The sequence below is a fragment of the Wolffia australiana genome, chromosome 4 (genome assembly GCF_029677425.1).
Source record: "Wolffia australiana isolate 7733 chromosome 4, ASM2967742v1".
NCBI classification, from domain to species: domain Eukaryota; kingdom Viridiplantae; phylum Streptophyta; class Magnoliopsida; order Alismatales; family Araceae; genus Wolffia; species Wolffia australiana.
The window spans coordinates 4974046-4998334 of NC_135838.1; the positions used below are offsets into that span (position 1 = coordinate 4974046).

Genomic DNA, 24289 nt, shown 5'->3' on the forward strand with positions numbered 1-24289 from the left:
TAAGTGAGGTAGACGACTGAGAAAAGGAAACCCAACAGGTGATATCTGTGCAGCGTTTGTCCAGTTCATACGATGCATTTCTTAGCAGTGAACTTTCATACAGAAAAATGAGGGCTTGAATCTCGACTTGTTCAGCTAAACCACTTGCGATCACAGCTTCGATTATATCGCAAGTCTGAAAGATGAAACACGATGAAATGCTTTTGGACGTGATGAGAACGATAAAAGGATCTCTTATGGCATGGGATGTAGTATCAAACTTGAAGACACGTAGAAGAAACGGGCCTGATGGGCTGAGGTATGACTCATGATTTCCTGTCAACAGAGATATATTTGAAACGGGAGAACTTGCCTCAATGCATCTTATTTACGTTTTTCATAGATGACTGGTATTTTTCCATCTACTTGTCTCGTATACTTCGGAGGTTTTCGCGGCGAAATAACAAATGTAAATTTGAGAAGAGCACTTTTTAGAAGCATAATTGTCGGCATGCGTGTCAGAACGAACATCATGGGTTATGTGGAGTGTCAAGGACAGACCACAGGTATTTAGAAATGTCTCAGTAAAATATGCTTAACTTCGTCCTAAAAAATACATATTTTTTGTATTTTTTAGTGTTGTATTTTTTTCTCACGGTATTTTTTTCGCAAGACATACAAGGAACCAGTTCAGCTATCCTTCCTGTAGAAAGAAGACTGGTCCCTGATTTCCACATTCTCCTTGCCAGAGGGATTGATAAGAAATAAGGAAGTACTCAACGCTGGGGCGCCCTTTCAACGGCAAACATGAGGCCAAAATAAACTAATTTTCAATGCTTGGAATTGAAAAAGAGTATAACCCATCTCTAGGTCCAGAGATGTACTTCAAAGTTTTTCAGTGCTCTGCCTTACCGAGGCGACGGATTATCTTTGGCATGCTCCATTTGCAAGAAGTACTGCTCGTCATAACTTTCTTGGACATCGCTGAGCCATGAAGGGAAGTAGAAAGGGGTATCCACCTTGCCCTCACAGTTGGGGCCGGCCTCCGCGGCTTGGAGAAACCTAGACCACCACGCAGAAGTCATTGAATTCAGCTTGTCGTTCCACTCCATGTCATGCTGCTCACCAATAGACTTGATTCTTGCCATCTCTTCCTCATCGACTGATCGGTGCAGCTCCACTTCAGCCCCGGCCCCTCCCTTGTCATCCGATTGGCATTTCATCCCTTCCTCGCTACCTGAGATGGATCTCCCTCGCCGTTGGTGAGAAAAACCTTCTAAATTTAGGTCAAGTCCGAGAGGTCGACATGGCATGAGCAGTGCAACGTCGTTGTAACACAAAGAAAATGGGGGGCAAAGAGCTGGAGCGTAGCCAGAGCTGATGGAGTTGAAAAGGCTCTCCCCTTGTACGTTCTTCTGGCCATGATTTTCTGACGGAGGAGTATATTTCAAATGATGACGTTGCTGCTCCTGCAGTTGGGTAGCGCGTTTCATGGAGGCTCTGTGGAACTTGAGCGCCGTCACGATCTCTTTCCTTGCTTCAGCCATGTTGATAATTCTCTCCTGGTAGGGCTTGCTAATGTGAACTCTTCTTCTTGTTTGCTTCCTTGGTGGAGATCCAGCTTCTCCCCGGATGCCGCGCTTCGCTCTCGAACCAGCGGCCTCAATTGTCAAGGAAGCTCCGTCTTGCTTCACCACTCTTCTCAGGTAAGTCCCAGAGAGATTGGTTTCTTCCTCATGCCCAGGCTTCTCATCTTTTTTCTCTTTCCTGTCTTTCCCACAAGTTGAAGGCTCCATCTCTCTATCCTGCTGTCCTACGTTTGTCTATGCTTTATACATTATAGCGTGAAGGATAGATGACCGGGAGACTTCAATTTGGAAACCACTACGGCGTGGCTGGCGTCTTCGTAGAGTTGCTCAAGCAAGCTTTAAATAGCATAAGACATTCAAGGATTTGTCTTCGAGCTACGCTCCCAACGCTTTCATAAAGAGAGAAATACCATCACCGTCAGCTATGATTCAGTCTTTTTCGAAGGCGCCTTAATAATGCTATTTCTCGCTCTTATATCAACGTTTGGCCAAATCCGCCTCAGACTTCCAGGGAATTTGACACGAAGTCGGAAAATAGAGTGCGCTTACATTATCAGTGAAGCCCAGATAGAATTTCTTTATCTACGTAAGACATTCAAGAGAGACGGAGAGCGAGGGAGAGGTTAAAAGAAAAAGGGAGCATGCAAGTCTCCGGGGGACCAGTCTGCAGAGAAAGCTGCAAGGATATAATTCTGACAGAATAATCACCCCGACTGTCACCAACCAATTGCAAGATTCCGTCTTTTTCTTCATTTTTAAGGAATTAATGAATCTGTAAATAGATCTTTAACATTAATACTTCGGCAAAATTATTCTCGGGCCCATGAGAATTCGGAGATCAGAAGCCACCCATTTTCTGTTAGTTTTCGCTGTCTGAAATACAGCAGCTTGCATGCGTTTGCGTTGCATTTTCCTGGCAGCTGCTGGAAGAAAGTAGAGGCTAAAGATAGACGCATCTGCAGCCGCTGGCCTCTCTATACGAGCTGTTGGATTCTCCATGTGACCCTACGGCACAACGCAGATCCTGACACTGCTTTATTCCTCCTTCAACGACTTATCAATCGGATGAGAGCTGCCTGTGCATGCCCACCTGCGAGGAATCAAATGGCGTTTCCAATCGGATGCGAAGATGGAAACACTGAATAAATTTAATACAATTAAATGACATGTGTTTTTCTACTTGAATGATTGAATAATATGGTTGAGAGATGAAACAAACAAATTTTCACTGCTGTATCATATTCAAGGTTATCGAAGTTCTCTTCTTTCTATCAAATTTACTGCGAAAAGGACAAATCGAAGATTAATCTGCTAATGACTTCTGAAAACTTCATGCTTCCTCGCCCTCTTTCCCTCTTTCTTTCCGTGTCGATTATTCTCCCAAAATATCATTCACCAAAGTTACAAGTTCAGGAATTCGCGACGTAGAAGCAGAAGCAACTCAAATAGCATGGAACTTGTGACATACAATCAAATCGTTCGCAAGCAAAACGGTTCACTCCACAAGATGACGTGTAGGCGAAGAAACGACGGAATCTTTATCCTCTGTCGTCAGTAGCCACATTATCAAGCAAGCGAGGCCCAGTCCATACTCAAGTAGCATGGACGAGCAACGCTCCTTCATATTCTCACCTACTTGAGCATGAAACCATCCATTTATCTAAAAGGTTTACTATAAACTTCCCTACCCTCTTTCTCTGCATGACGTATGACTGTAAGTGTGTGTGCATGTTTGTATGTACGTCTGTACATTCGTATGTATCTATATATTTGTTGGTAGGTTTGCGTTCATCTATCATTTTGCCACATTTTTCTCTAAACCTATTACCCCGCCTTGCACTTCTTTCTGTTTCCTTCAGTTAGAAGTTCATCTATTGATGTCCATGAGCCTCTCAGTTCGGTCAATTGCAGTGCTTCTAAGGCAAGGGTTGTATATAATCTGTGGATATTTAATATCTCCATTCCGTCCGCCGCCAGAGTAAAAAAAAAATAGAGGAACGAAATATCATACGGCTCATGATGCGTAAATGCCCTGCACATTTATAGACTATACCCTACACTCGATAGAGTCTGGCGTGTTAAAATTAAACTTGAGAAACGTGTGCCGTGTTAGAGGTGAGCGATTATTTTTAGGTTTACAGACAGCAGGCGGCGGTTATGTTAGTACGGCGGCGGCCTGCGGCGCCGGCCGGAACCTACCAAGTGGAAATTAAATGATAGGCCTGCAGAACGGCGTGACGGCGTCAAGGATTTTAATTTGCAGAACTTGCCTAATTCCCTTCATTTTTAGCATTACTTTATTTACTTTGTCATCAAGGATTGTGAATTGGAAGCTCTTCGGCATTGCCACCGACTCGACAGCCAGTCAGGAATGTGAGTTCTCTGTAGAACGTGCAGTAGTGTACATATGGAGTTTGCGCCCTTCAGTTTTATCAAATTTATCTCAAAATTTGAGTCCGGTATTACATTGTATCACATACTGGAAAAGGGAAAAAACACTATCTGATGTTTCAAGTATTCAAGTTACCCATGGTAAGCTAAGGTTATTTGTTCGATCTGTCAACTTAACTGGAGACCTTTTTCACATCGCCTTCTCATATATTTTGAATGATACAGCTCATTGATCCATAAAAGTCTTCAATTAGGAATGCATGGTGCGGTGTCAATGGTAGCCCTTGAGAATTAGGAAGCAAAACATAAAAAAGAAGCATTTTATAAAAATCCACACATAATTTATATGAAATTTCCACCTTATTTTTCCCTCTGTTCGGTTTCAGCTTTATAGTTCATCACTTGGGCAATCAATCTAGTATCAAGGGAATATAGATTCGAAAATTCATTCTTCATTTCCTTCTGTCATTTTTAGCATTATCACAAATAATTCATTGCATTGATGTTTAGTTTCATTTTTAGGAGAATCAAACAATTTCTATAGATTCTGACTATAGATATCTACTAGTGTTCCCTAGATTTTTCGAGTATTTTTTATTTGTTTATTTGATTAAAATTTAAGGTACTCTTCCACTTTATATGTTTTAACTATTGCAATCTGGTTTATGAAATTAACAAAGGATTTTGTTATGCCATGAATTCTTTGTTACATTCTCTTTTTTAGCATGGTTTTTTTATGATTTTACTTTTTTGTCACATCTGTATGATCTTCTGATTGTTTTATAATTGTGAGCGGAAAATTGTAAAATATTAGGATGTGGCCTTATAAACATTGTCATGGTGTATTGGTCTCAATGTAGGTAATTTTTACCGTATAAACCTTCTTGGGAGATACTAAATACAGATCCATGAGAGTTCACAAAAAATAACACAAGACAGGAGATGAAAAATAAAGACACAAATGCGAAGGATCTGCGGGTCCTTTTCTTTCTCTCCACCCTCCACTCTTGTTTTGTGATCAGGGAATGCCAATTTCTTCAAAAAGCTATTTCTATCTACATCTGACTCTTTATTTATCCCACGCAAGTGTATTCACATATGCACGTGTGACACAATCTCTTCATGCCTCATCTTTGGTATGTCCTTGAATTTTAAGCTTCTCGTTGAGAATAAATTGAGGAAACAAACTCTTTTAGTCATTGAGCTTACTCCCACATAGCTTTGCATTCCAATAGATGATCCATTTTACTAGCACCCCGCAAAACTTCAAATGGAGTTCTAAGTTTGGTTCGTGGGTTTCAGTCAAAAATCCAAAATTGAACATGCAGCGGAATACTGACTCAATAATAGGTCTTAAATTCTTAACCATACATGATCATATCATCTCACATGTGACTTCTAGAATCACTCAGTTCTTCTTATGAGTTCCTACAAGTCATTCTGATACCCAACCTCAAAATCTATATCTATTTGGATCTGTACCCTCAATTTGAGCCACAAGAAATCTGAAAGGATTTTACCACACTCAAGAAGGAAGAGAAAGAGAGAGAAATTAGGGGCTTCACTCTGATAGAAATATAAGTGGTCGTCATGCCAATAACACATTCTATATATCATTCCATTTTCATTGATATAGTATATTGATAATAATCCTCGTGTGATTCTTATGATGAAGTCATTGAATATAATACTGATTGGTCCAAACTAAGGGCTAAAAGTTTATATTAAGTCATTTGTAAGGATAGTTGTGTACCAATGAACAATTTTATTTCCTTACTAGTAGTATTTAGTAAGGGTTGATCCCTCAGGGAGCTAGGTAACTAATTAGGTGAATTTCAATCAGAATTTCAAATTTCAGATTATGTTAGGTTTTTAAGCTGGTTTATGATCAATGAAAAAGATGAAAATGATTTTTAGTAGGCACAGGAAATTTTCTTTGCAAAGCCTAGGTAGAGAGTGATTTGTGAGACTTTTTCCAGAATGTTTTATCGTCTCTAGAGAGAGATAAAAAATTCTGAATTTAAATGGGTTGTAATTCCCTTATCCGGTTCAAAGTCGTTGAACCGGATGAGAGAGAGCGGTCTGGATCGTTACCGAACTGAGTTAACTCAGTTCGGAATGATTCCCGACAGTTGAGTAAAGATAGAGGGAGAGGGCGCACAACGTGGGCGCTTCCGCCGCTGAATGGGCGGGCAGAAGGGCCTCTTGTGCGCTGATGCTTCAGCGCTCCGCCGCTAGTCGCGCGAGCGGAGGTCCTCTCACGTGCAGTGGACCAAAACGGTGATATCTGGAGTTCCAGATATCGGTTTGACACGTGTGAGTAGGCGTTGGAAAGCTTGAGACATTGACTATCTGCTTAAAGATAGCCAAGAAGCTTAGGAAAATTCTAGGAGCACATAGGATGAGAGGAATCACGTAACCTTTTTGTCACACCCCAAAGGGCCCAAGGTTGTTTCTCCAGCTCCCTACCAACTGGCTTTGAGATCCAGGACGCCCCCAGAAGACTCCTTGCACCTCCAGAATGAAGGTGGACCCAGGAAAAAGCTCAGACAGAGAGAAAGTGAACAATGCAATTCTCAATTCTTGGATGCCCTTGAGGAGGGTGAGGGGGGCCCTTTTATAGGGGTACGTGTTTGTTCCAGCCATTCTTGGTTGTTGGATCATGGATGAACATCCAGGATTGAGTTCTTGAGGCCTCAATCCAGGTGATCAGACCCCAACCAATCACAATCAAATTGGTTAGAGTTAGTTACAACTAACTCTAACCCATTGGAAGGGAGAAGGACAAGTTGGTTAGAGTTAGTTACAACTCATCCCTAGCCCTTCGAGTTGAGCTAGAATGGATGGATGGATGGGTTCCACCTCATGAATCCTGGGCTGGATCTCGACCCTAGGCTCTACTCCAAACAGGATCTGCCAGCTGGAGTCATCCTCATGTGTCTTGATTATCCTGGAAGCCTCCAAGGACCTTCTAGAAGGTTTTCTTCAAGTTCCTCCACAACAAGCCTATCGGTTGAGTCTGCTCTACTGATTAGCATGCTTCTTTTTCTTCATAGCTCCTTTTGACTTGTAATTTTGTCCCAAGCCTCAAGACTCCTGTATTGACTTCCCCGTAAAATTTCGTAACTTTATGACCCTCGAAAGTCACTATTACGGAAATCACTATTCTTTCATAATATGTTCTATACATTATTATTCAAAAGGACACTCGAGAAGTACCTTGATACATCTTGATAGAATGGCAGAATGGGCAATCATGGGAGATCGATCGAGTTCTTTTCATATTACTGTGGAGACACTAAGGACAAATAGTTGATTCACTTTAGCTGAAAGGTGTTTACTGATTTGATCCATATGAGTCTCTAAATGGTATTGCACCAAATTATCAACTAAATTGATTCATTCATAGTTGGGTAAGTGGTCTAGATGATCACATGCTAGTGGTCTTTTTGATGTCAAAAGATACATCTTAAGCTTATGAATTTTTTCTAGGGACTTTAACTGTCCATACATGTTGGAAATATAATTGGCCGAAATGCCAATCACACATTACACATCTCGTTCCATGTTCATTAATAGAACATATTCATTATAGTGCACGTGTGATGCTTATAATGAAGTCCATGAATACATGATCAGACTTACTGAATTATGATGAGATTGTAATACGGAGATCACTAGTCTTTAAGCATGTGTTCTAAACATTCCTATTCAAAGGATAAGCAATAAGGATGTTGAAGTATCCGGATAGAATAGTCTTATCTAGGCTCACTCATATGATGAGTATGGCCGGTCCCATAGCCATTACTGTGGAGACACTAAGGATAGATAGTGGGTGTACTTTAGTGGAAATAGTTCATTGAATTGATCCGTACGAATCCCTGAATGGTATTATACCAAACTGTTAATTAGGTTGATTCACTTCACGGTTGTGTAAGTGGTCCTTAGACCTGAGACACCAAAGACGTCTTGTGGACAAACGGTTGTACTTTGAGTGTGGCCAACGAGACTCTAATCATGGGATTCTAAACGATCTTCGTTCAGGTACATGAACACGTTCACGAAGACAATTGAGTGGTCAAGATGGGATCGTCCACCCTCCGTATAAGAGGTGACAACTTAAGGAAGACGATGCGATGATGTCTTTGGTAGTGAAATATCGAAGAAGAGTTCTCCGATGATTTCCAAATGCATCAGTACTAACTCGAATGACCAATTAGGGTTTGGCAGTTGACCATACCCTAGGTTTTCCTAGGAGTGTCCACTAGATGAGGGATTATACGTACATGGTAATCGATGACAAACAGATTCCATGAGTGAGTTGATACACATGTCTTTATATCTTCTAGAGCACGAGGTGTGGCTTGGCACCCGACGTGTTGGAGACTCAACGTATTGATTGAGTCAAATTGATTTGACGTTAATTTAGAAGGCCAATTCTTGTCCATCTCTTGTGATTTCCCGATCAAGCATGATGCCTGTGGCTACTTGATCTGGGTTGATCGACTGTCGTGGATGCCCAAGGATCACCGTCGACCATTCTCCCTCGTTGATTACTGCTGGCCCGACCACTGAGCCCTGATTGGCTAGCAGGCATCATTTGGACTCCCTCTCTTGCTCACCATGCGGCCGTTTGATGGTCCGATCAACACCGAAGACTGTTGATACTGCATCCAGACCCCTAGAGTTTCCACGTGTTGAGCCCATGTGTTGACCAGACCTTGTCTGATCTCACTCGACTGAACCTTGTCTGTGTGCTATCACGAGGACCTTGATCTCCATCGTCACGCTTGCGGATTTCTTCATTGGTCACCCGTGACCCGTTGGGTCAGTTGTGACTCCGCATTGTCAGCACTCAAAACTCCTCGACGGATCATCTAGGCGTGCCCGCCTGAATGTGCCATTCCGGAGGTAATCAATCAACTATTAGGTTTGATGCCTTGGTTAGTCCATGGAAAACATGTTCCATGGATGTGGAAGCATGGAGATCAATTCACAATCAATCTTTAGAATCTACATGTTGAATGTACCTTTTAGGGAATTTGTTCCACCCTTGACTTTGCATTTCGAGATCATTCTGAATCTGTTCAGGCATCTGGCCTCTAGAAGTATCCACGCGATCACTCGGCACTTGGATCTTGATAGCGCAGCACAACCCGCAACCCTGCAAGCATCTTAGGAGAAGTCACCGTCGCTACCGACATCACCACCAGTACGTGTTCAGCCCGCCCGGCAAGCCAAGGCGATGGTACGAATGCCTGGATTCAAGTATTCCGGGTAACGGGCACAGTATCTTCGCTTTTATGCTTATCGTTTTTTTTCCCTGTTTTGGTTCCAAGTTTATCGTTCGCTGTTTTGATCTTTGTCATTCATTATTTTGATCCCCATCAAGGTCATATGTAGCAAGTGAGATTCGTTCTATAAGAATCTCCCTCCACGTCTTTTCCCCCTTCTGAATTTTCCTTTTGTTGTGTCTTTAAGGGGGTCACCCATGTTCCCCTATATAAGGGAAGGATGGATGCCCTAAACCCTCACCCTTTGTTTTTTATGAAGAAGAAGTTTACAAGAAGAGAAGGGTCACTGATCGTAGAGAAAGGAGAGGGGAGAAGAAGGAAGAGAGGAAGAGAAGGGAGGAGAGGAAGAGAAGGAGAAAAAAGACCGGAGGTTCCCGTAGTTGCTTCCGCCTCAGGACCGCCGCTGCCACCCGCCCGTGTTGCTCACACACGCGCGCACACCGGCGCCGCCCGCCCGTGTTGCTAATGCACGCGCGCACGCCGCCACCGCTTCCGGCTTGCCGCTACCACCGCCCGCGCTAAACGCGCGCGCCTGCACGCCTCCACCATCTCAGATCCGCCGCCCCTCACCCGCGCTACCTGCACGCGGGCGCACGCCGCTGTTGATGGACAGTTGCCCCGCCGCGTCAGCACCCTCATCCTCCTTTGTCCCAACCAGCTACCTCCCTTTTGACGCCAGGGGGTCGCCCCTCCGTCCTCGAGCCACAAACCACCGCAGTCGCTTGATCGCCAACCGTCGTGCCAGCCGACCTCGCCCCGTCGCCCTCGCCGTCTGTAGTCGCCCGCGCCGTGCCCCGCGCTTTGCCTGTATGCCTGCCGTCGCGACGCCGTCGCCGACTGCAACCGCTGCCCTGCGCTGCCCTCGACGCGCAGCGCACACTATGCCCTGCACCTCGCCCACCTACCCGCTGCTGCTGAACGCGGCCGCCGCATTACCGTCGGCATGCCTCCTGCGTTCGCTCGCGCCATGCCGCGCACCTTGCCCGCAGTGCCTGCAAACGCCCGTGCCACGTTGTGCACAACCGCATTGCCGCGACTGCCCGCGCCGCGCCACGCGCCTTGCCTGTGCGCCAGCCGCCCGAAGCTGCCGCTGCCGTGCAGCCACTCCGACGATGCCCCGGCGCCTACTCGTGCATCGGATCCGCCATCTGCCCGCCTCCGTTCCCCGTCGCCGACACCGCCGCATCCAATCTACGCATGAGACTAAGATGATCATTCCCGGGACATCGACGAGGTATGTCGTACCGTCCCCATCTTCTATTTCTTATGGTGCATTCTCTATTGCTTCCACCGTGCTCGGGTTAGGCGTAGGTGTGCGTGAAAGGTTGAGTGAAAACACGCCGCAATTTGAGTGTCTTACCTGTTTGGTACGAGTCGGGTCGGCCTGTCCCGTGCGAGCACTACCCGGTGGGAAATTTCCCGTTCGGCGCCGTTGCGCCTTCCTCCCACCCGGTCGAGGTTCAGGAGGCCTACCAACCGTCACCGCGTGACTCCGTCGACTTCCCGGGAGTCGGAACACTTTGCTTGTCGGCAGTCACACGTACTAAACCCACACACCCATTGCATTTCATCTACGTCTTTGCCGTTAGGACCCATTGTCAGATGACACCCCCTGGTTGTTGTCCGATTTCGTCGATCTCGACACTGAGTCCATCCACCTCGGGACGGCTGGACACTGTCCCTGATGTTGTCCTGCATCAGATCTCCACAGTTTCGAGCCCGTCGGGTGCCAAGCTACTCCTCGTGCTCTAAAAGATACAGAGTAGTCTCGAACTCGCTCATGGAACCTTTAGCATCATTGGTTAACATATATGTATAATCCATCATCCGCGTGAGACTCTCAAATGACTTAGGGTATAGTTTATTGTCAAACCCTAATCCGTCATTCGATTAGTACTGATGCGCAATGGGGATCATTTGAGAACACCTTCTCCAATATCCTCACTACCCTGGCCAGGGGATTATCTGTATCATCTTTCTTGAGTCAATCTCCTCTTATAGCGAGGATAGATGATCCCATCTTGACCACTCAATCATCTCCGTAAGCTTCTTATTACATCCGATCTATAACTTACTTGAATCACATGATTAGAGGCTCATAAGTCATAGTCAAAAAGTAATCATCCACTCAAAGATGCCCTTGGTGTCTCAAGTCAGTGGATCACTTATACAACCTTGACTTGAATCAACCTGATTAACATTTAGGTATAATACCATTCAGGTATTCATATGGATCAATCCGGTGAACTCTTTTTCCGAAGAGCACCCACTGTCTGTCCTTATTGTCGCCACACTAATAGCCACAAGATCAACTATACTATCGTATATGTAGGATCATCCAGTGCTATTCTATCAAGATAATTTGATGTCCATCTCAACTATCTATCAAATAATAATATTTAAATTACATATTAAGAGACTAGGGATCATTGTATTATGATCTCATCATAATTCACTAAGTCATTGCACATATTCATGGACTTCATTATAAACATCACACGAAATAATAATGAGTGCAAATATTTTATTCAATGAACTTAAATAAACATGGTAGTGTGATTAGCTTGGCGGCCACATAATATCCATCACGTGCATCGTCAACAACCCACCGTCGAGCAAGTCCACGAGCAACATCATATGTCCAGGCCAGTTGCGTGCAGGTCACATCCCTCACCACTCCCCTTCATATCAGTATTATTATCTGCTTCAGTGCTGTCCTAATCGCTCCTCTGTTGGAGAATTATAAAATTGTAGGCTTAATCACTATAATGGGAGTACGAATCATTGTTCTTTTGTGTCGGCGTGGGTTCGTTACCAAAGATGGCTATGGACACGTACGGATAGTGATTGCCTTCCCACGATGTCAGTGTTTGAATTGATCCGTCAGGTCATTGGGAGCCTATTCAGCCCTAGACCCCTCTTATCCATCTCTCAATTCTATTGACATAGTCCAAGACCTCCAAAGTGCTATTTTGTCGGTTTTCTAAATGACCGCATCATACTGTCATTGCATCTCATAACTCCCGTCCCCTGTGGTGTAACCAGAGACGACAATCCGGAAAGTCCCACATCGTCATACATGGCGTGAACCGATCCTAGTATTCCTCCTAGGTCATTGAATGGCTTGGGGCAGTCCCCCTCAGTTGGAAACCACAATCCAGCCCAAGGGGGATGACAACCAAGGGCACAAATTATGTATCTACCGTTAGTTGTTGGAGGCCCCAATGAAATGGTCAATGACTGTAACTAAATGCTAACCATTGACCCTAAAGCCATGTCAACCATTTTGTCATCAGCCGTGCCTGCCTCTTTCTCTTTTCTGGTTTTTTTGTAGATAGACCCCGCCATCCCTGTCAGCCATCGTGGCCAATCAGAGGAGTGCAAAAAGAAAGAGTAGAAAACAAATAATATAGCCAATGGTCTAATACTTTGTAGGAAGATCTAAAAGGTTGTGATTAGAACACCACTTATTATTCAGCCCCTTATGACCCGGACTTTGGCCTGTTATGACTCTAAATAACTTGCACCTCTTTTATCAACCAGGTTCAATGCAAAGCTGAAAGACACTTGTTGTGAACCCCATCAATAGTTATATATATGCAATTTAAGATTGCTAATTGAATCAAATTACCTTATCCTCGCGTGTGTGCACTCTCTTGATTTGGGCCTATTGATGATGGGCCCATTGTGTGGGCCTTGGGGTGCAACTTGTGGTGGCCCTCCATGCAATGTGCATGTGTTAGTGCTCAGGGCCGTGGGTGGGCTTTAGTGTTGGCGTGCCTTTCACAACCACAGGAGATTTATGTAAAATCCAAATCTTTTATGTTTTTTTCTTCTTCCATTTCTCTCTTTTTATTTATTTTTTCAATTTGCTTCATCACTGCAAAAAATAAAGTACCTCACTAGAGAAAAGAATTAAACTCATTAAATTTAATAATGATATTTTCAATAAGAATTAATGGGACCGTAATTATGTACCAATGTCCCAACCGTGTTTGTGTGAATTTGCCCCAAGAAAATCACTTTGAAATAGGACAGAACAAGCATACCAAAGAAATAAAAAGACAATACAGCTTTTTCCTCCTCAACTCCCATAGGCTTCCATGGAATGATGTCGCTTGATCTACTTCAACTTGCCCCCAAAGCCTTCTTCCTATGGCCCCACAGCCTTAACCCGACTAATCAAAAAGATCTAGAAATAACAATATATTTCAGAACAATATCTTCTTCTCAACAACACTTAATATCACTACTTAAATAGTACTCAAGGCAAGGAGAAATTTTATGCATTTCAACAGTAATACTTTTAGATCAGGAATTTATTAATTCAGAGATTAAAAATCATAAATGTAACTATGACTTCCCTTCAGTAGTACCTGCTTTTGTGTAGTCGTTCCTTCTTCAAGTCCTCTTCTCCTCCTCATTTTTCTTTGGATGGAATTCTTGATTCTTATAACACCTTTCATGCTTAAAACTCAAATATCTTTTTTTTTCCTGCACCAAAAACAATAATATTTTACCACGAACAGTTTTGTAACACAAATTCGTGCAACTGTTATCTCTCACAAAGGGCTCAAACTCAAATATCTAGAGATCAATCCTTCCACGTTCTTAGTTTACCACCTGATTCCACAGTTCCGAACTTTAAACTACTGTAACTCTTTCAAACCTCAGCCAAATGATGTGATTCTAAGTTTTGTGGTTTAGTCTAGATGATACAACAGTTCATATCTTGAAAAAAAGCTCAAAATCAGTGTAAAAGTTATGATAAAGATTGTCAACTTATCACAAGGTTGAGGATGTGCAAAGCTCAAAAGCCAATCTTCTTTCTTTTAATCTTGAAACACCATTCACTGAAAACCACGATTCCAAGTTCTATGGACTTGATTCAAAATTGCTCTGTTCAAACAGTGCTCAAAAACTGCTTGAAAATTGCTTAAGGTATTGAGAGATCTCTCTAGCTTTTAAATTGCAATTTTCAAAGGGCGAGGAGAGGGTAGTTTCAAATTAAGGCTCAAAACTGTATATATGGGCTTAAAAATCAAAAAGGGCATAATGGTAATTATTCATAAGTCCAACAATCATATGTATTGATTATTACTAAGCAATATAAAATAATAATCTCTTTTAATTTTGTATTTTTACATTTATAATTTTGCCATAAGTTCAAAATACATTTCAAGAGTTAAGAGCAAAAACTAGCCATTATGCCAAAGATTTCAGCCTTAAAATAATCTTCAACTTTTAGGTATGTTTACCACTTCATTTTAATTAAGATATCAATATTTGATAGTAATATCTTCATGTTATTAGTTTCATTAAATCATCACAAAATTGAGCCGTAAATTCTGGAAGGTAGTAACTAGGAATTTTAATAAATTATTAAAAAATCAAATGGAGTCAAATTGAAACAAATATTTTAACAGTGTTATAAAATATATTTATCTTCATGTCATTGAAAACACAAGCCCTAAATACATGATTTGACTTGTTCACCATATGGTCAAATTAAGTAGCATTTTAATATAACTAAGGCTGATATGTTATCTTCACTAACAATCTGTCAACTAGTTGACTGAGGACCTATTGTGCTTTGATCATAACTCTTTTATGGCATGCATTACTTTGAACATTCATCAAAACACACATTAAAATGTCCGTAAAGCTTAATCTTCAAAACGGATTATAAGGATGACAAGCTTCACATCGAGCTCTAGAAGACAGAAAGTGGGTATATTGACTCTTACATGGAAACTTCCCATCAATAGTTAATGTGAATGTATAATCAAAGTTCCCTTTAAAATTTTTCCCTCCTTGTCCAGCATTCTTCCTCTCCAAATCCCTCCATTCTGGCCTCCATTATTCTTTGATTCTCCAAGAATTCTCCAGCTTCGGCATCATCTGCCTCAACATATCCATCATGGAGTTAGAAGATGAATCTTGAGAATTTGAAACCAAATTGGGATGTTGATTAGAAGCAAGATTCTGATAATTTGGATTGTTCTCCTGATGATATGGTGGTTGCTGGAAGTTTTTCCCTTCTATGCTCCATCCTTGACTCAATAATTCTCCCTCTGATTCCAAGCTCCTTGCATGAGATTATTTATTTCATATGCATTCACCTGTTCAAGAGTAGGATAAATGTCATTACTGTGATCAAAACTCTCACAAATGGAACAAATAATAGAAGGATGTTTAGGAATAGTAAAAGAGGAAATAAAGCTTGGAGAGGACTTCACCACCTTCTTCATATTCTGGGTAAGCTTCTGTACAACCTTACCCACCTTGCCTAAATCCCTCTATCTGCCAATTTCTGAATAATACAAGTGGCTTCATCAATTTTTGTATCTATAAAGGTACCAACACTGGCACAATCTATTCTACCTCTCTCATGGTCATTCAACCCATCAAACATTTTGAACTATTTGCCAACCAGGAAGACCATGATGAGGGCATTTTCGAGTAAGATCTTTCAATCTTTCCCATGTCTCACTTAAAGCATCACTCCCCTGAGTAAAATCTCTATTTTTTTCTATAAGAATTAGTCCTTCCAACTAAATAGAACTTTTTCAAAAAAGTACTTCTCCATCTCTCTCCAATTCTGAAAATTTTTACCCACAGTTTTGAACCGAATCTTTTGCCTTATCCTTAGGACTATGATAGAATATTCTCATTTTAAAAGCATATTAAGTAAGTCCTAAAATATCATAAGAATCATATTTCTCCAAAAATGCATATAAGTCTTCAGAGGTGTCTTGATTCAAATTTGCATAAAATGATGGAAAATTTTGATAACAATAGGGGTATATCTTAAAATTCACAGTTCACATCTATAGTCCGATAGACTCTAGGATGAATGTTGTTCCCAGGTGGTTTATAAAATTCCCTCAATCTTGTCACTCTATTAACATCATTTGGAATCTTAGCCAATATCTTCCACAAATGTCTCCTCAAATTCTGCACTAGATTCCTCCAAATTCCTGCAGATTCTTAAGCTATTAAAACACCTTGCATAAAACACCTTAACAAAGGAAAAAAAAGGGATAATTACAGAAAAGATCCTAGTAGAAAAGTTTAGATATCACCTTGCTCTCTTCCATTCCACTTATCTGAAATATTTCTGCTTTAGAATCTTCTGAAATTAAATTTTCACCAAAACCACTCGAAATAATAAAAACCCGAGCTAAAGATTTTTTCTTTAACTTTTTTAAATGATATAATTACTATAAATTGATTCTATTACTTTCACATAATTTTTCTATGAATTTTTTAAGATAAATTTATTAAACAATTTCTCAAATGCAGAAAAATACCAAATAAATTATTAACTTTAGGCTAGTTCGATTTGGTCAGACTGGTTCTCACTAGTCGATTTCCTCCAAGATTTGACAGAAATTTGGCTAAGTCATTTGCAAAGGGGGCGCTTCTGTACCTGGTAGGCACGCCATTGTGCGCGCACGTGACTGGTAGGTAGATGCACACGTGTCCTGCCATGCAGCACACACCACCGCACGACAGCAATGGTGTTGTGAAAATTAGAGTTAAAACTACTAAAAATGTTTTTTTAGAGTTTTTTAAGAGACGAAGTAGGGAATGAAGGAAAGTCTATAGAGAGAAGAGAATAGATCTTAGAGAGATAAAATCACAGGTCTAGATAGAGAAAAGGTTGAAATGAAGAGATAGAGAGGGAAAGTGAAGAAATGATGTAGGGGAAGTTAGAAGTGGAATTTGAAGGTGAAAATGGTGGAGATTTTTTATGAATGGTTTTTAGCAATCTAGAGATATGAAAGAAGATCACGAAATATAAAGAGTTGATTCTAGATAGATAAAGTGCGGAAAACAGATATTTAGAATGAGAAAGTGATAGATTCAAATGGCAAATGGATAGAAGTTGATGGGAAACTGGAGATTTAACTTCCTAAAACCTCAATGAAAGTCCATTGAGGCCTCGGTGTTTCATCTCAAGCCTGGATCCTTATATTGCACCAGGATTGGGCCTTTTTCAATGCAAACAAGAGATGAGGTTGAATGAAAACTTCAACAAACTTACATCAAGCAGGTTGAGAACCCTAGATTATGAAAAATGCCTTGTCCTGCTGGCCAGCCACTTGCTATAGTACATCCATACTGAGGAAAAATGAGCAAGAAAAAGAGTTGTATACAGAGGGAGAATTACTAAAATACCCCCTTTGGGCATTTTCTACTATTGTATCTTGCCATTTTGCCTGTTTTCTCCATCGGCTAAGAGCTTTGCCTTGAAACTTTCAGCTCCTTTAATTTGTAAGGCACTTGAGAGCCCATCTCCCTCTGGTTGCTCTTTTGAAGGCCCACAACACCATTTAATCATGTCAAGCCCATTTGTAGAGTCACTAAGCTCCCAAAATTTCTCCAACTCCTTAAGAGTTGTATCTTCTCATTCCTATAAATTTCTGCACATGTGGAACTATAAAATACTGATCAGTAATAAAACTGGTTGGCTTCAGAGAAATCAAGGAGGTCAGATAAAAATAACCATAATGTCTAGAAATTGGAATGAACAGCTGATGAATAAATATTCAGTTAATTCAAATAATAACATGAAAATTTTCAAACTAATAAGACCAAAATCATCAAAAATGTATTAAAGTAACCATGCATTTATCATGTTATCAACACCCACCAACTTGATTCATTGCTAGTCCCATAGTAATGTGCCTTAGGTTCTCCTTTGAGAAGTCCATCCATCCCTTTAAACAAAAAAAATACAGGTATGAAATTTTATAAGTATCAATCACATCTCTAAGTATAAATACCCCATAAAATACTAAACCCCTAATGATCAAGTCATTTCTAGTGTTGAAAAGAGCTAGTGACCATGAGGAGGGAAGCTTACTTCTCTCTAGGTATGGTACTATCACTATGGAAAGATCTCACACTCTCAAGAAGAATGTCCCAAATATCTCTTACGCACACAGTTTCTCACTTGGTGTAGCTATTCAATATCTAGAAATCCTCAATACCCCTCTCCAACCTGAAGTTTGAAATAATTTATTCTTCGCATCCAAGTTTTAGCACAGGACATCAAGAGTGTACAAAGGAATACATGTGTGGTGAGGTTAAATTCAAACATGGGTAACTATAGGTGGGGAAGAGAAGAGAAAGGTGAGCGAAATCAAAATGAGCGGATTCTTTTTAAGGGAAAGTGATTAAGGGCCAGATGGGTAGATGTTACTTAAACTATCCCACTCCCAATGATAAACAATTGAGTAGAATACACAAGAAGAGGGTGAACAGAAAACGAGGATGTGGAATTCATCAAGAGTGTGGATGAGATACGCATGTATCCACATAAAGCAAGGATGATAACAATGACCAACAAATCATGGAAAAAGAGGAATGGAAGTAAAGAAATAAACAAACAAAACACCATAATAATGTATAATATATTTATATGTATATATATATTTGCTTTTTTTAGGTGTGAATGAACCAAGAACAATACATATGAGATGATATTCTACAATATAAGCAATGAAATGTTGGTTTAGCTAGATGCTCTTCATATGTAGGGGGGCATGTGCAACAATTGTATAGGATATGGACCATTAAAATGCCCTCCCCTTGTTGATTTGAGTCTCCACAAAAGAAAGGAAATGAAATGACATGAGCACACAGCATGAATATCTTGCAATTGAAAGGAAATCAAGTCATCCCATGCTACCTAGAAAGAGAATAAATCAGGTGAGAAGATGTAGAAGAAACAAACAGAAGGATAATAATGGAAACATATCATCGATAGGTGATATCATAAAGGGAACGATTTCAGGTTTCTACTGATCATTTTGTTGGTGAGTATGTCTTTGTGCCAGGTTTCAAAGTGATTTTAAGGAACTACATCTAAGGGCAGTGAAAAGAATACTTATGGAAATATATGTCGCCGGCAAGCCAATCACACATTCCACATCTCGTTCCATATTCATTAATAGAACATATTCATTATAGTGCATGTGTGATGCTTGTAATGAAGTCCATGATCAGAATTAGTGAATTATAATGCAATCATAATGTGAAGATCACTAATCTTTGAGCATGTGTTCTAAACATTCATATTCAAAGAATAAACGAGAAGGATGTCAAAGTATCCAGATAGAATAGCCTTATCTAGGCTCACTCATATGATGAGTATGGCCGGTCCCATAGCCATTACTATGGAGACACTAAGGATAAATAGTGGGTGTTCTTTAGTGGAAAGATTCACTGAATTGATCCGTACGAATCCCTGAATGGTATTATACCAAACTGTCAATTAGGTTGATTCACGTCACGGTTGTGTAAGTGGTCCTTAGACCTGAGACACCAAAGACGTTGTGTGGACGGATGGTTGTACTTTGAGTGTGGCCAACGAGACTGTAATCATGAGATTCTGATGGTGCATGCCATCAAAGATCGTAGACAACGTCGTCCGCGCTGCCCGCCGCCGTCATCGAAACACGGATGAAATTGCTCACTTATCACTTTTCATTTTTATCGCTCTCTCTCTCTCGTGTTTTATGGTTTCCTGTCTTGTTGTTGTGTTTTTTTCGCGTTCGTGAAGCATCCATACGTCCTTCGTCATCATCACATGGAGGGGTCCTTAGCGATTTTGGATCCCCTCCCTTGTGCCTTTGTCTTTGTTTTCTTTTATTTTTATTTTTTTTAATTTCCCCTTCCTTTTACCTTGGAATGAGGGGGCACATTATATAAGGGCCCCTTTAATAGGCCCCTTTTCCTCCTTTTGGGTCACCCAATTTGGGGGCCCATTTCCTCTCCCCTTTATAAGGGAAGAGGGGGCGCCCTAAAGGAAGCAAACCAGAAAAGAAAGAAGAATTGTCATTCGGTTGATCTCTGGTCTCCCCCTTCTTCAGAGAGGAGAAATCGAAAGAGGGGGAGGAGAGGAGCATGATAGAAGCAGTCGAGATGGAAATTGACAGAAGGAGGTAGAGGCGCAGATCCACAATCACTTCCTTCACACCTCTTGATTTTCCCAACTCGGTCTCCCTACCGTGGAAAAATTCGCCATCCAAGAACTCATGATTGTGGCAGCCGTCCTCCCGTTTCCACTGGTCAACGGATACCACGCCATGTTTGTCTTCCTGTCATGATACGCAGGAATGCAACCTTTGGCCCGGTGGTGACAAAGAGAAAGGACAAACCCCGATCAGTACAATTATCCACCAACATGAGGGTCTCAACAAGGCTGAATCACCACTCGAACCTCCCTGTATGTGAGACACCGACGCCATCTCCCGCCTGTCTCAACAGCGGAATCAAAACCCATCCTGAATATCGGTAGTCCAAACCAGGGGTGACGAATTTCTCCTCCTCAGTGTTGTGGAATTCTCCCATATGTAGGGAAGCCCTTCCGTTGTGGAAATACCACGCAGTTGCGGGAATTGCCTTTGTTGCCACGGACCCCCACCCTCTATAGCATTTGTCCAGGGGCCACGGATCTTGGCAGGCCCTCTTAAGAGCCAAGCCTCCGCCAACATAGTGCCTTCGGCACGAGTGTGTTCATTTACCATCACCAGGGGATTGTGTCGCATATTGTGTCGATAACCCGGATGGAGCCGACATGGTCTGGCTGGGATTCCTAGTGTTCTGAATGCCGACGGCTGGTACTTAATGGCTTGAACCGCCATCGGCTGCTAGGGAGCTACCAAACTCCACTCACTCCCCTTGTGATTGGGTGTTGCCGCTCACAATTGTTACAACCTGCTCAAGCCGCTACTCCAACGTTAGCCTGGACGGGTCTGATAGAATTGCTCAAGCCGCGTTGCCATCATTGATTGCTCCATCGTCTCCTCTCCTCCAACCTTTATGTATAGCTCCAACATTACATCGCATGTCGAGCCGCTGTGATCTCTCCGGCGACTCTCTACCGATCACTTCGATCACCGCCAATCGTCGACGACACTGCACGATGAGCCACTACCAACAAGGTACGCCCTCCTTCCCCGTCGCTCATTTATTTACCTTATGCAGTATATTTTTGTCTTGACTCCACCGCGCTCGGGTTAGGTAGGTAAGAGAGGTATTTAGAGAAAACTATGAATGACTATGTGAGTGTCCGTTACGTGCAAGCCCTTCGGATAGATTCCATTCCACCGTAGACGCCTTCGTCGCTCTGACGAGGTTCGAGAGGCCACCGCCACCATCACCCGACGATCCGTCCAAGCTTGGAGCTCGGCACCTCCCTCGAGTCGAAGCCTACACGTACAACACATAGGACATTCATTGCATCGTAGTTACATCGACCCGTTAGGGTTTTGATCCATCAGATGACAGCACTGTCGACGCTCGATACCACTACACCTTATTGGCACCGAACCATCATATTTGGTGCTGACTGGATGACGTCACCGACGACGTCCCCAACGATGTCCCCAACGACGTCCCCAACGACGTCCGACATCAGATTCTAAATGGTTTTAGTTAGCTACATCAATAATTTTACAAAGATGATTGAGTGTTCAAGATGGGATTGTCCACCCTTGGTATAGGAGGTGACAGTTCAAGGAAGACAATGCGATGAAGTCTTGGCCAAGGTAGTGAAATATTGGAGAAGAGTTCTCCAATGATTTCCAAATCCATCTGTACTAACTCGAATGACCGATTAGGGTTTGACAGTTCACTATACCCTAAGTTATCTTAGGAGCGTGCAGTGGATGAGGGATTATACGTACACGGTAACCGATGACAAACATATTCCATTAGTGATTTGATACACATGCCTTTGTCTCTTCTAGTGCACAAGGTGTGGCTTGGAACCCCACGTGTTGGAGACTCAACCTATCAATTGGGTTAAATTGATTCAAAGTTAATTAATCTACATGATGATTTGGAAGGCCAATAAAGGTTGTTGGGCCGCTCGAGTCATTAAATAGACCGATACATGGGCCTAGTTAAAAGTTCAAATTTAGGGGTTTCATTTCATTTTTGGATTTAGACTTAACCAACACTCTTTATGAAAATTTTCCACTTAAATACTTTATAATAATATAGGGCACACAAGGGGTCGATCCAGAGAGAGGCAGAAATTTAATGTCAGAATTTTTCTCAAGCTTGGAATTAAGGAAGTGAGTTTCCAAGTGAGATATATTATTTCTGAGATTTTATGGATATTAAGTCAATTTATATAAATTCCTATGATCTAAATTAAATCATAATTACAAAGAAAAACACTAGAAATAGGAAATAAAAGTTTTTTGAATTGTTTTGAATTTAACTAACACCAAAAATACTAGAATTATTAAAAACGAGAGTTAAATGTTTTTTGGAATTTTTGTAGATGTTATAAATACTGAATATTTATTATATTATAATAGAGATTTTTCTGATTTTTTGGAATTTCTAAATATATAAAATAAGAATTATACATTTTCCTGCTATCGCCGGCGGCGGCGGCGGTGGCGGACCGGATGAGTCGGTGGTCCTCGTGTAGCCCTTATAGGGCTGGCCTTAGTGGGTCACCCCACTAAGGTTCAGCCCGATTCGGCTAAGTCAAGACTTAGCCAAATGGGCTAAGCCGTAATGGGCTTGACCCAATATGGTTAGGACTTAGTCAATTTGACTAAGTCCTCCACTCTCCACTTTTTTGCCCTAAATGATGGAGTTTAAACACGATTTTTTTTTGAAATTTCAAAGGAAGAGTGAAGGATGATCTATAGGGAGAGTGGAATGGATTTTAGGGAGATAAATAAACAGTTGTAGAGAGAGAAAATGACTAAAATGAAGAGATAGAGAGGGAAAATGAAGATAGAGTGTAGAAGAACTTTGCGATAGAACTTGAAAGTCTAAATGAAGGATACTTTTGATGAAATTTGAAGAGGATGAATTAGGGGAATGTATCAAGATCTATAGAGAGAATGAAACAATTCTAGAGAGAAAAAGTAGGGACAATTGAATGTTTAGAGTGAGAAAATGATGGATTTAAGGGTAAATGATGTAACACGGTAACGCCGGGATCGACGGCTCGTGTTACTCACAGCGATGCACGATGCGTGGCGATTAAGAAGATGAATGCACGTTCAAAATTCCTCTTAGAGCGACGAGGACGGGCCAAGGGAGGGGCGATGGTACAGTATAATCAGGGGGGGAGCGACCAGATCCGGATCGACTCCGAATGACCCGCGGGATCCGCACGATCTAGCACGACGAGAGGGGCGTGTGATGGCCCGGGGGAGTTCACCTTCGACACCTATGATCAGTTCGTCTATCTCAAAGAAACCCTATCACTCGACGAAGAGTGGCTAGCCTATCCAGTCATTAAAACTAAGCGGCGGGATGATAGGGGACGACAGCACTGAAGAAAGTGATCATACTGTAAAATTCAGGGAAGGAGAGAGTAGAGCTAGCACCTGGACTAAGCGCTCCGAAACTCCCCAGTCAATGATCAGTTTGGAGGGCAGAGTCGGCGTCCTGGGCTGATGATCCGAAATTCCCCAGTCAATGATCAGCTTTGAGGGCAGAGTCGGCGACCTGGGCCAACGATCCGTAATTCCCCAGTCAGAGATCAATTTTGATGGCAGCGAGGGGGGGAGAGGCTGCCGATCTTGATGGGCAAGCGGGCGGTTGCAACAGGGGTGGGCGACGTCGCGGTCGGCCACAAAGCACAGGGTTAACGGAGATGAGGCTCACCGTCAACCGGGCGGGGACGGGTGAGGATGCCTGAGAAAGGGGGTGAGGTCGTCGCCGGTGACTATGGGGCACAGGGAGACTCGGGCGCGGGCGGCAGGTGATTTGGCAGCAAGGGTCGCTGGCAAGCGGGAATTCTGGGCCAGGCGTCGCGGTACGGCTCAGCGGTAGCGGGAAGGAAGCGGGGTCGGTCGTGGCGCGGTCGTGGACGAGGATGCTCAACGGTGGGCGCGGGCGACCGGAGGAAGAAAATGCAAAAAAAAAAGCCGTCGGAGGATGCTTCGGATGAGGGACGAACGAGGGAAAACGACGGGAGAATCGACGGCGAAATTTGTGAGGGAAGGTCGAGGGCGGGGGGGCCTGATGCGAGGGAGAAATCAGCTC

The 24289-nt window shown here is 42.3% G+C and overlaps 1 protein-coding gene and 1 non-coding gene across 2 annotated transcripts; one reads left to right on the plus strand and one right to left on the minus strand.

The window, feature by feature from the left end:
* Positions 1–787: 787 nt before the first annotated feature.
* On the minus strand, positions 788–2591 carry LOC144702581 (protein AAL-toxin resistant 7-like). The gene has a single exon (XM_078574621.1). The coding sequence runs from the start codon at positions 1773–1775 to the stop codon at positions 888–890; it is 888 nt and encodes a 295-aa protein (XP_078430747.1). The 5' UTR covers positions 1776–2591; the 3' UTR covers positions 788–887.
* A 13100-nt stretch (positions 2592–15691) lies between these two features.
* Positions 15692–15795, plus strand: LOC144702832 (small nucleolar RNA R71). Its single transcript, XR_013581406.1, has one exon. It is a non-coding gene; the product is annotated as a small nucleolar RNA R71 (small nucleolar RNA).
* The last annotated feature ends 8494 nt before the right edge of the window (positions 15796–24289 follow it).

Coding starts and splice junctions, on each gene's coding strand:
- LOC144702581 (XM_078574621.1), bottom strand. CDS start 1,775: ATGGAGCCTTCAACTTGTGGGAAAGACAGGAAAGAGAAAAAAGATGAG.